Consider the following 12,806-nt stretch of genomic DNA (forward strand, 5'->3'; position numbering starts at 1 on the left):
GCTGCTGGTCTGCAGTAGTTCCAAACAAAGACCACAGGTCAAAATAAAGTCAGCAGAAGGGAGAGTCTCAGCTGGCAGCAAATCAGAATCTCTGTTGAAACTTCTATAAAAAGTACCGATGCTCAAACCCTAACCCAGACCCATTAAACCAAGTCCCTAATCAACTATGGCCAAGGTCTGTGTTTTTAAAAGTTCCACAAGTTATTCTGATGTTCAGCAGAGTTAATAATTGCTCAGTTCTTATTAAAGATTTTGATTCTGTAGGCACACATTATATGACCCCAAACAATTGCATTGTGTAAAAGTCTGGTTTCATATAATTATCTCCTATTGTGGGTTATATATTAGTTTCTTTGCCAACTCCAGCTTTGTAAAGAATTTTTCTGTAAACCATTCAAAAAGACAGAAAACATAAATGAGAACAGCTGTTGTAGCTATAATTCACTAATTACCCTTCACTAATTAGAATTCAGCAGAACCCTGCCTGTCTTCCACAGTAAGAGGGAGATGTGAATCTGCTGTTTTACTGGATCTTAGTACCTCTTGCTTCTCATAGAACACCTCATCATACCAGCTGTGACTCCAGTGTTTAAAGATGCAGTATGTATACATTTGCATTTATATTCTTTATTAGATACTCTACTGTATAGTTATATTTTATATTATAAATATATCCACTATTATTGTGCAGAAATTTGTACATAAAGCCCTCCTTATGCACTTGATGGGCAATCTAAAATATTTTTCAAGGTTAATTGTTGGTGTTTTTTTTTTTTTTTTACATAGAACTCAAATCTTGAATAGGATACAACTCCTCTGTCACCCACTCCACTCCACTCCACTCCACTGTGCACTCTCCCAGGGAAGAAACCATGTCTTAATCATTTTTCCTTAGCATGAAACACAATGTGTGTTGACTGGATAAAATAAATCTTTTTATATCCAAAGATAAAGGGTCTGCTATCCCTTATGCAAAACCTTTGGAGCCAGATGAAAAGGAATTCAGAATTTTTGAGATTTTATTTTATTATGTTTTTGAGACAGGGTTTTACTCTGTTGCCCAGGCTGAGTGCAGTGGCATTCATGGCTCACTGCAGCCCTCAACCTCTCAGGCTCAAGCAATCCTCCCACATCGGCCTCCTGAGTAGTTGGTACTACAGGCAAAGGCCACCATGTCCAGTCAGTTTTTTATTTTTTGTAGAGATGTCTCATTGTGTTGCCCAGGCTGGTCTCAAACTCCTTGGCTTAAGCAATCTTTCTGCCTCAGCCTCCCAAAGTGCTGGGATTACAGGCATGAGCCACCATGCCCAATCCAGATTTTAAAAAGGTAATATGGTACATATACTGTTATATAGCACTCCCAGTGGGGTCTAGGACAGTTCCCTGTAATCAAACACATTAATACATACAGAGTGAAAAAAGTAGGAATATTTGCACGAAGCAGAATAATTGGTCTATAAATAACTAAATTTGGGTCACATTTGGCAATAAATAAGGGCATCAAACTTCAAAAAAACTTCATGTAAGAGATTTCGGATCAGGGACTCTGGACCTGTAATTCTTCGTTGTTGATAAATAATAACAATGACAGTTTATGGAACACTGCTATGTGTCAGGTACTGAGCTTGGTGATTTATATATGTATCTCGTTTAACATTGAGGGTACTCCAGCAAGGTGGATATCCCTGTGATACAGTGTGCTTTCAATTACTCAAGCTTTTAATTTCACATTATTCAGTTTGGTTTGATGACATCATTTCTCTGTAATTAATAGATGAAGATACCATTTCATTTAAAAATGTACATATGATTGGTCAACATGGTGAAACCCCTTCTCTACTAAAAATACAAAAAATTAGCTGGGCATAATGGCGCATGCCTGTAATCCCAGCTACTCAGGAGGCTGAGGCAGGAGAATTGCCTGAACCCAGGAGGCGGAGGTTGCAGTGAGCCAAGATCACGCCACTGCACTCCAGCCTGGATAACAAGAGCGAAACTCCATCTCAACAAAAAAAGTACATATGATTAAAATTAATTCCAAAACTTCTAACAGCAGTTCTAAAATGGAAGTAGTTGCTTATAATTGCTTTTTGAATGATGAATAAAAAGGATCCATAGAGGTGTCATGAAAAGTATGTTTCTAGACAGGTGCGGTGGCTTCTACCTGTAACACCAGGACTGGGAGACTGAGGCAGGAGGACTGCTTGAGGCCAGGAGTTCCAAAAGTATGTTTCTAAAATCCCTGGAGGTAGCAAAAAAAGTGAAAAAAAAAGTGTTTAGACTCTTGGGGGAAAAAGAGCAGGAAGGCATCAGATCTATCTGGTTTAAGTACTGAGCTATGACCTTTTCGTGTCCTGTTTTCTCATCAGATTAAGTGTTTTCCAAAGCTAAGGACTATGCCTTCCTCCTGGACCACAGTAATGATGAAAGCAGGATGGAGTAATCAAGAAAGTTAACTTTTAAAACAGAACCAGTGGTTCTCAGATTTGAATGTGCCTGAGAATCAACAGGGAGCTCAGGAGAAATGCAGATTCGTAAGCCTTGCCTGCCTCTCTCAGAGTAGTTGACCACAAGGATTGGGAACTAAAATAACCACATCCGTGTTCCAGAACAGAGTTCCCTTTGAGTTTTGGTGATCAAAGAACCCCAGGAATTTGACTCAGTGATTGTAACTTGACCTTTCCTTCAAAGTTGTACAGAGAAAACCCTGTGAATGACCAGATCATGGGGAGCAATTTCTGCAAAAATTACAGATATGAAAAGATTTTTGAGAAAGTTCCTCACCTGTCACCAGCCTTGGTGCTGGATGATATCAAATCTGTTTTATGTGGATGAAAATTTATTCATATTTGAAAAGACAAATAGTAAAGAATGTTCTATTGATGTAACCAACCTTAGCTAGGCAGTATAGCTGCATGCTGATGGAAAAAGCACATTTTTTTTTTCCTCCTAACAAGGTTTAGTCTGTCCCCAGGCTGAAACAGAAAAAGTGGCTTCTGAGACTAAGAAGCATAACATTAAAAATACGCAGCATAGATGGTAGAAAAGGGGGCTCTTAAATACGGAGAATTTTTATTCTGGTTTTTAATTATTTTAGAGTTATGCCTAAATTAAGTAAAACTTTAAAGATTTTGGTTTTGCAGGCAAATATAATCTTATGTTTATAACTTCTGCCACTTACCTTAGAAATGAGCATAAAGCTATTGATTCTTGCCCACTCATGTTAAACTCTAAAGGCCTAGGAAAGAACTCAACTTTGTTTACACTAACATCCCTTTTCCCTCTATTCTATAGAAGGAAGTCATCCTGTGCACTCTGCCATTCAGCCTCATTCATTTCCTTTGGAGCACAGCACATAAAGTACTGTTTATTTCCTTGTTGCTGTTCTCCTTCACCATCCAACTGTAAGTTGTATGAGGAAAGGACTACAGGTTCCCTCACCACTGCATCCTCAGTTCTCACAGTACTTGGCACATAAGAGGCATTCAGTAAATGGAAATCTTTGTCAAGGAGTCCTGCTCTGTCCCCCAGGCTAGAATGCAGTGGTACCATCTTAACTCACTGCAACCTTCACCTCCCAGATTCAAGCAATTCTCCTGTCTCAGCCTCCCAAATAGCTGAGATTACAGGCATCCACCACCATACCCAGCTAATTTTTCTATTTTCAGTAGAGACGGGGTTTCACCACGTTGGCCAGGCTGTGTCAAGGAATTCTTTATGTCACAGGGCAAGGTGAAGGAAAGTCCAAGCAGGTTGGCTCTGGAGGGCTAAGTTTTAGTCTATTTCTCTGCCTGTTTCTGCATCTAGAAATGGAAATTTTATCTGCTTTACCTTTAGGGTAAAAATGAGATGTTTAACATAAATTATACAAATGCTTTGTGGTATAATTTTTGAAATCCAGAGTTTGGTAGAATTTGAGATGGGAAATTTTTTTAGAGTATCAACTATTTTAAAGTTAACTTCTTAATAAGGCATTTATTCCAATCAATTGTGGCACTAATTTTCTTTGTACCTTTACTGGAAAGTAGGTATTTAAAAATGTTATCATTGGAAGGATTCACTTTTAGGAAATTGTAGGGTAAAACCACAGTTTCACTTCATCCTCCCCAAAATGAAAATGCCCTAGGATAAGTTCACAGATAATTGTTATTTTCTCTGTGTAAATGTGCCACTTAACTACCTTAAGATTTTGATAAATACTATGGTTTTCATAATTAGTGTAATTTTCTTAGAAATTTGAAACTCAACATTGTATACAGGGAAAAATTAGATCTTTAATATGTAGAATTTCTATTTTGGTTTTTTATTTTCTGTTTCAGATTAATGGTTTTAAGAAGTACAGCTTTGCTTGTTGCAAAGGTTTTGGTTCTACAGGGAAATTATAATCTTATGTTTGTTTATAACTTCTGCTATTTGATTTAGAAATGGGCAAGATGTCATTAATTTGCATTCTTTTTCCCTCAAGGTAAACTGAAGGTCAGGGAAAGAACAACATTTTGTTTAAATCAGAATTCTCTTCATATACTTTCTAGTGATAGATAGATAGGTAGATCCATAAAGATTTGTTTATGTTTGTATGAGAAGTTTGAACTTTTTTCTTAGAAAGAACATTTTTATAAGATGTATTTTCCATGATTAGAGTATAAATAATGCTGGGGAAAGACAAATTTGGTTGTTGTGAACAGTTATTACACAAAATCCATTAGTTCTGAAACCTTTATTCAATTTTATCATCTATCAGAAGTAGTCGTTTAGAAACCGGCTTGCTAATGGAGAATCAATGAAGTTGTACTTAGTTCTGGCTACAGCTTTGAGACACCTGACTGTGGACACGGCCATTTAGTGGCCTCCACACATGTATCACATGTGACTGAGTTGGTAGTGATTCTCTCTAGTTATTTGGTACCTAGCTCCCATATTCCGTTCTTAAAAGGGTTTATTTTAATAATTATCTATAATTAGTGAAGATATCAAGAATTGCTCCTACATTTATGAAGTATGTTTCAATACAAGTTTTTATCTTGGAAAAAATATTTCTAAAACTAACATCATAATTTTTACTGAGTTAAATGCCGTATGTCTTTCAGAGGATCATAAAACAGGAGTTGGGGCAGTCATTTGGGCAGAAGGAAAATCTGTAAGTATGAAAACAATTCTTTAAATATTTAACCTGGATTGTTTAAGCATGGTTTAGTCTTCAGTGCATTACATGTTATTGACCCATTAGGACACATTTTTTTGTAATGGTGCATTTGTTAAGTTTTATAAACATTTGCTCATTTCTTCAACAATTTTCTAGATAGACACATTCATTCAGCAAACATTTGTTAAAACACTTTCTACAGGTTAGGCACTGTGCCACAGTGAACATTGGGGATTAAAGATCATATTTTATGGTGTCATAGTTTAGTGATGGAGATGGAGAAGTAAAAAATAAATGATATGTAAGTGTAATTATAACTGATACCATGAGAACATAGAGGAGGAACCTTTATTCTCCTTAGAGAAATGAGTATTCTTGATGAATATTATTAATGTTAATAATATTCTTGCAGAATAAGAAAATTTCATCAGACAGAGCAATTTAATAGGACCAGGAGGATAACATGAATGTTTTTGGTGAATATTCTTTTTTTTTTGGAGACAGAGTCTCCCTCTGTCAACCAAGCTAGAGTGCAGTGGTGCAGTCCTGGCTCACTGCAACCTCTGCCTCCTGGGTTCAAGCAATTCTCATGCCTCAACCCCTTGAATAACTGGAACTACAGGCATGTACTACTACACCTGGCTAATTTTTGTATTTTTAGTAGAGACGGGATTTTGCCATGTTGGCCAGGCTGGTCTTGAACTCCTGGCCTCAAGCAATCCACCCTCCTCAGCCTCCCAAAGTGCTGTGATTACAGGTGTGAGCCATCATGCCTGACCTGAATATTCTTAATATTAATAATGTTAATATTCTTAAAGATTAGGAGGATATCATCAGACAGAGCAATTTAATGGGACCAGGCGGATAACATGCAGAGATGGGGGTGAGAGAGAGAATATGGGAAAATGTATTTGATGTGGCACATAGAGTAAGCAACAAATTGGACTGGACTACAAAGAACTCTATATCCCATGTAAAGATTCTGGACTTTATCCTGATATTGACATACTGTAGCACAGCACTAACTAGTAGAGAGAAAAGGCAAACCTCAAACCAAATTTTAAATTTTCTAGGAGTCGTATTTTTAAAAGTAAAACAGATGAATTAATTTTAAGAAAATATTTTATTTAATCATATAATCAATAAAAAGTTAATAATGAAATATCCTGAATTTTTAAGCTATTAAATCTTCAAAATTTTATATGTATTTTACAACTGCAACACCTCTCAATCTAGACTAACCACATGTGACTAGTGGTGACTGTATTGGACAGTGCAATCCAAGAATATTGTAGGTGGGGAAATGATTTGATCAGATTTGTATTATAAATAGAATGAAGTAGAGCTAGACAGGAAAGAGAGAGATTAATAAAAAATAGATGACTTGGAGTTATGGGGATGGATTAGGAGGGCTAGAATCAAGAGATATTTAGTAACTATACAGCTGACTGAAAGGTAAGCCTACATTTTGCCTCAAGGACTTCACAGAAATTAATCCAACAATTTGCTTCGATGTTTCATAAACCCCTCAAGTTCAACCCATCCAGTATCTTCCCTGCTAACCTACTCCTTCGTCAGTGGTCACCATCTTGTCTGTTACTGTATACATGCAATCACCTAGCACAATGGTTCCACCTTCAAAATACCTCTTGACTCTACTTACTTCTACCCCAACTGTTAACTCCTACTAGAATACTAGACTCCTCTGCCAGAAATTCCGTAGCACTCTATACAACTTGTCTGTGACATTTATCACAGTTAAAGTTATCTGTCCAATTTCTTACCCCCAGACTAGAAAGCTCATGAGGGTAGGGACTCTGTGTCTTGTTTGCAGCTGTATTCCAGCACCTAGCATGGGTCCAGCTGGTGGTTGGAACTCTCATTTGTGTTTAACATCTGGTTCTTAATGACTTTGTGGAGAATGTCAATTTCTAGTTATCTCTGGAGTAGGCTGGCAGGCAGCACGGTGAAGTGGAAAGACACATGGCTTAGAATCAAGTAACCTGGGCTTGTATTCTGGCTATGTTACTTACTAGTTTTGTGACCCTAGACAAGTTAACGAATCACTCTTGTCCTCAGTTTCCTTATCTGTAAAACAGTAATATTAATAGTATCATTCTTTAGGTTGTTTCAAGATTTGATTAAATGAAATGATGCTTGTAAAAATCAGTATGACCGTGCGCAGTGGCTCATGCCTGTAATCCCAGCACTTTAGGAGCCTGGGGAGAGGGGATTGCTTGAGCCCAGGAGTCCGAGACAATCCTGAGCGTCATGGTAAAACGCCCTCGCTACAAAAAATGAAAAAATTAGCCAGGCATAGTGATATGCACCTGTGGTGCCAGCTACTTGGGAGGCTGAGGTGGGAGGATCACTTGAGCCCAGGAAGTCAAACCTGGGCAATAGAGTGAGACCCTGTCTCAAAAAATAAATTAAAATAAATTAAAAATTCAGCATGATGTTTGACAGTAAATGTTCAAACAGATTTATTAATGAGATAATATTTTGTTTGCAGGCTTTTTTGCCTCACTATTACATGATTTTTATGAAGCTGCTACAGTACTGAGTCTGTTGATATTATCACTTGAGTAATTATAATGTATTGAAATTTAATAAGGTTTATAGCATATTCCAAACTATTACAAATACATTATTGATGAAATATTTCATGCTAATAATTGATAAAGCATTCATATTAACAACTACTATGCCATTGACCAAGAGAAATAAGAAAGAGCCACTGAAGTAAGAAGTTCTATAATAATATGCATATAATAGAGGCTTAATAAATACTGAAGATGAAAGTGCATTTTTTCTTTTTCAACTAAATCACAATGGCACATTTTTAGCCTAACAACAGAAATTTTCTGTTTAAAGTATTTAAAAATTTTTGACTTGTTAACCAGTAGCACCACACAGAGCACAAATAAAACATGGTTTCTGCTCTCCAGGATCTTTTAATTTATTTGGGAAGTAATATCTGAATCAAGTGACATAATTTGTGAGTTAAGTAAGATAGTATTTAATGAATTGCAAAAACCAAGGACTTCCTTGAGATTACAGATTAGAGAGGTGGTCAGCCTTCTTGGAATTTAGCTTTAACAAGATCAGTAGGAGGATCTGATATTGTATTTTTGATAGCTCAGTTTATTGTAGAAAATTGAATAAGTATTTATTATGCAAAGTATGATAGTAAGCTTCAAAAATACATTGCAAAGTGCCTTTTCAGAATGTTGAGACTAACCATTGGTTTGCTCACTCTCTAGAGAAGTTGTGATGGAACAGGTGCCATGTACTTTGTAGGATGTGGTTACAATGCTTTTCCTGTTGGATCTGAGTATGCTGACTTCCCACACATGGATGACAAGCAAAAAGACAGAGAAATAAGGAAATTCAGATACATCATACATGCGGAACAGAATGCCTTGACATTTAGGTATGAAATTCTTCTAGGTGTACTTTTCTTTAAAATGTAGCAAGGGTTGGTTGAAATTTATTTTCTTATAATTGTAATTTATTTCCTTTTACAAATTCCAAGAAAGTTTCCTTTCAGAAGTATAACTTTGGTAAAGCTTGGTCCTCACTGCCAGACCTGAAGCTATGACCTGACCTGAGATGATCGCCTCTGTAGGCCTTCCCATTTACTGAGCATATTTTTTTTTCCTTCCCTCTCTCCAATATGAAACTGCTTGAAGTTTGTCCTTTGGGATCTTGTTCAGGTTCTCATATTTCTCTGGATGTTAAGACTTCCTTTGTTTTCTAAATCTGGAGCACATATTTGTTAATACAGTTACATGCCACATAAAGACATTTTGACCAACGATGGGCTACATGCACAATAGTGTTCCCACAAGATTATAATGGAGCTGAAAAATTCCTGTTACTGAGTGAAGTAGCCATTATAACATCACACATTACCTTTTTTATGTTTAGATACACAGATACTTACCATTTATTACAATGGCCTGCAGTATTCAGTATAGGACTGTCTATAGACTTTATAATAAACCAAATTGCTTTAAAAGAGCTTTTGTTAAAGTTATAGCTGTTAATTTACATCATTTTTACAAACACTTCTCAGCCTTTACCATTAAGGTTAAGGGATTAAAAAACTGTGTAAGACATGGCTCCTGTCCTTGGAGAGCTTCTAATGCAGCAGGGGATATGAGACGGCATCCACCTCATACTGTGGATTCTGTGGGAGGGGCAAATGTAAAGCGCGGTGGATATTCAGGCGCTGCTGTGGACGAGTGGGAAAGTACAAGGGAAAGGCTTTATGGAAGAACTGGCATCTGAGCTGAGCTTTAAAGGATTGCTAGGACGGGGGCAATTGGAAGGGAAGGGAAGACCATTCTTTCTTCTAGCATAAGCAGTGGTCTAGAAGTAGGAAAATCCGTTGTGTGTTTAGGAGTGTGAATATTCCAGTTAGACTGGAATGTGGACACGGGAAATGCAGCTCACAAGGACAGGCTGGGACTGGACTCGAGAGGACTTTATGCTCCATGTGGTAGGCAGTGGGGAAATGGAATGGCATTGACATAGCAACACTCTATAGATTATGCAGGTGGTAGGTGTATTGTTTGTACAGACTAGATGCATAGAATTCCTTTGCCCTAGTCCAGCTGAATGTAAAGAGTCTCAACAAGGAAGGTGGATATGGAAGGTTGGCAGTGGGGGAACGGAAAATGGCTGGCTGAGAGCAGCGTAAACCTTGGAACCCGGATGTCAGTCCTTGTAGCCCTAGATGAGAGCAGTCCTTAGTCTTAAAATTTCATCCAAATTTTCCTCTATTCTTTTCCTTGTCCTCGTCATTACAGATTTACTTGATCCATTTTGTGCGGAGGTGCGAATATGTCAAATAGAAACGTTTCTTTTTAAAATTATCCTATGATATGGAAGGAGTAAAGGAACTATAAGTCAAAACAGAACTTAAATATTAAATTATTCATTTAGTAAACATTTATTGAATATCCACCAAGTACCAGATAGGGTTGTGTCTTTTGTCTACCAGGATGAGTTAGTGTCTAATCAGACATCATTAGCTTGTAAGGAGGGCGTCAGTTTCTAATCTAATTCCAGTGTTCTAAAGAGGTACTTCGAAAGCATCGGGGAATTTTTCTCTCTTTCTTTGTCTTTCCTTGGTGTCTCTATCTTTCTGATTTCATTTACTTTGTAATCTGGAACTGAACCTCTTACTTAGAATCAATAAATTATTTTTAGTTATAATTTTCATGTCAGGTTGTATTATGACATTTTTATGGGTTTACGTATTTTGAACATTCAGTAATTCAGCAAGTCTAAGGCTTGATGATCATTATTAATAATGGCATAAATCTGTACAGCTCAATTTTAGTGTTTAAAGATTTTTCTAAAAAATAACTTACCCTTTCAGAAGCAAGCTTTCTAATATTTTATAATTTTTTTATAGGTGTCAAGAAATAAAACCAGAAGAAAGAAGCATGATTTTTGTGACAAAGTGCCCATGTGATGAGTGTGTACCTTTAATTAAAGGTGCAGGCATAAAACAAATATATGCAGGAGATGTAGATGTTGGAAAAAAGAAGGCAGATATCTCTTACATGAGGTTTGGGGAACTTGAAGGTGTTAGCAAATTTACGGTAAGTAGATACCCATTTTTTTCAGATGTATTTTGTATTATGTTGTTAGGTATTTTTATATTAAAATTTATATGCTGCTGCATATTTTAAGTTAGTGATTCCCACCCTTTTAAAGAGTTTCAAATAATAATAATTATTAAATTTATTATTATTATTTGAGACAGAGTCTCTCTCTGTCGCCCAGGCTGGATTGCAGTAGCTGATCTCGGCTCGCCGCAACCTCCACCTCCCGGGTTCAAGTGATTCTCCTGCCTTAGCCTCCCGAGTAGCTGAGATTACTGGCGCCTGCCACCACGCTTGGCTAATTTTTGTGTTTTTAGTAGAGACGGGGTTTCGCCATGTTGTCCAGGCTGGTCTCAAACTCCTGACCTCAGGTGATCGGTCAGCCTCAGTCTCCCACAGTGCTGGGATTACAGACGTGAGCTACCGCGCCCAGCCAAGTTTCAACAAATTATTATTATTGAGTTTATTTATATGTGCAGCCTTTACCTAACTGCAACTATTCAGCTAAGAATTCCTGCCATATGAATTTACATCTCTGTAGAGAACTGAGCCAGTGGATTCTTTGGTGCCATCTGATGGCTGATAAAAGAAAAATCTCTGACCCACCTCTTCCCTCTCCTTTCTGGCTTAGAGTGGTAGGTAGAGGTGAAAATAGCTCAGCCTTTCCCAACCTTTTTGGCACCAGAGACTGGTTTTGTGGAAGACAATTTTTCCGCAGATGGGGTGATGGTTTGGGGATGCAACTGTTCTATCTCAGATCATCAGGCAATAGATTCTCATAAGGAGGACGCAGCCTAGATCCCTCAAGTGAACAGTTCACAGTAGGGTTCTGCTCCTATGAGAATCTAATGCCACTGCTCATCTGATAGGAGGTGGAGCTCAGGTGGTAATGCTCGCTCGCCTGTACTCACCTGCTGCTCTGCGGCCAGTTCCTAACAAGCCATGGACCAGTACTGGTTGCTGCCAGGGGGTTGGGAACACCTTCAATAGTTTAAAGGTTACCCCATCCCCCACAAAAGGGAGGTGCACATACACGCAAACACACACACATTTCTCATGAGAAAGATCAGGAAAAAATATGAATTTATTTATTTGTTTTGAGATGGAGTTTCACTAATGGTCCGGGTTGAAATGCAATGGTACGATCTCAGCTCACTGCAACCTCTGCCTGCCAGGTTTGAGCTATTTTCCTGCCTTAGTCTCCCAAGTAGCTGGAACTACAGGCCTGCACTACCATGCCCTGCTAATTTTTGTATTTTTATTAGAGACGGGGTTTCACCATGTTGGCCAGACTGGTCTTGAACTCCTCATCTCAAGTGATCTGCTTGCCTTGGCCTCCCAAAGTGTTGGTATTACGTGAGCCACCTCGCCTAGCCATTTTTCTTCAATTTTTAAGAAGTTGTTTTGATATTTAAAATCAATGTGCTGAAATGCTATGTATTCATCCTTTTTAAACAAGTAAGTAAAATGTTTGTACACTCTTACAGTGGCAGCTGAATCCTTCAGGAGCTTATGGTCTTGAACAAAATGAGCCTGAAAGGAGAGAAAGTAAGTATTTATGTATTGAGGTGAACTTTGTTGCTGAGGAGAAAGGAGATACAGTGAATTTTAATGATCAGGTGATGAAAATTGTTGTGTTAACAGATGGAGCATTTTATTTTTGCAGATTAGATTTTTGCCATTCAATTTGTTCATAAATATTTGTGTGTCTACCATATGCTGGGTGCTATGGAAAGTGCCAATTAATACTTGCTCCTATAGAATCTACAAGTTAATACAAATAATTACATACAAATTGACTTTATAAATTAAATGTATATGAAACGGTAAGCAACAATGCTCTTCTATAACAAAACAAAAGCTTACTGGGGAGTGAGAAAGGAAAAATATGTATAATTAGTACAGATGGATCTGGGACCAAATGATGAGGATATATACATTCTTCTAGAGTAAAGCCTCATTTGCCTAGATTGGAAATGTTCTGGTTACTTGAATAATCTGATTAACTAAGAATCATCACAGCTACCATAATTAATTACTAATCT

General features: G+C 37.4%; 1 protein-coding gene across 2 annotated transcripts in view; it reads left to right on the top strand.

The window, feature by feature from the left end:
- The window catches only part of CDADC1 (cytidine and dCMP deaminase domain containing 1), a 41,368-nt gene that overhangs the window by 21,861 nt on the left and 6,701 nt on the right, over positions 1-12,806 (top strand). For both annotated transcript variants that reach the window (XM_012465124.3, XM_012465125.2), the window contains exons 6-9: positions 5,088-5,137; positions 8,407-8,576; positions 10,569-10,758; positions 12,249-12,309. In XM_012465124.3, the coding sequence (XP_012320547.1) occupies positions 5,088-5,137; positions 8,407-8,576; positions 10,569-10,758; positions 12,249-12,309 (471 nt within the window). The remainder of the gene's footprint in view (positions 1-5,087; positions 5,138-8,406; positions 8,577-10,568; positions 10,759-12,248; positions 12,310-12,806) is intronic.

The sequence above is a fragment of the Aotus nancymaae genome, unplaced genomic scaffold, assembly GCF_030222135.1.
Source record: "Aotus nancymaae isolate 86718 unplaced genomic scaffold, 86718_ANA_hifiasm-v0.15.2.pri h1tg000009l, whole genome shotgun sequence".
Lineage (NCBI taxonomy): Eukaryota > Metazoa > Chordata > Mammalia > Primates > Aotidae > Aotus > Aotus nancymaae.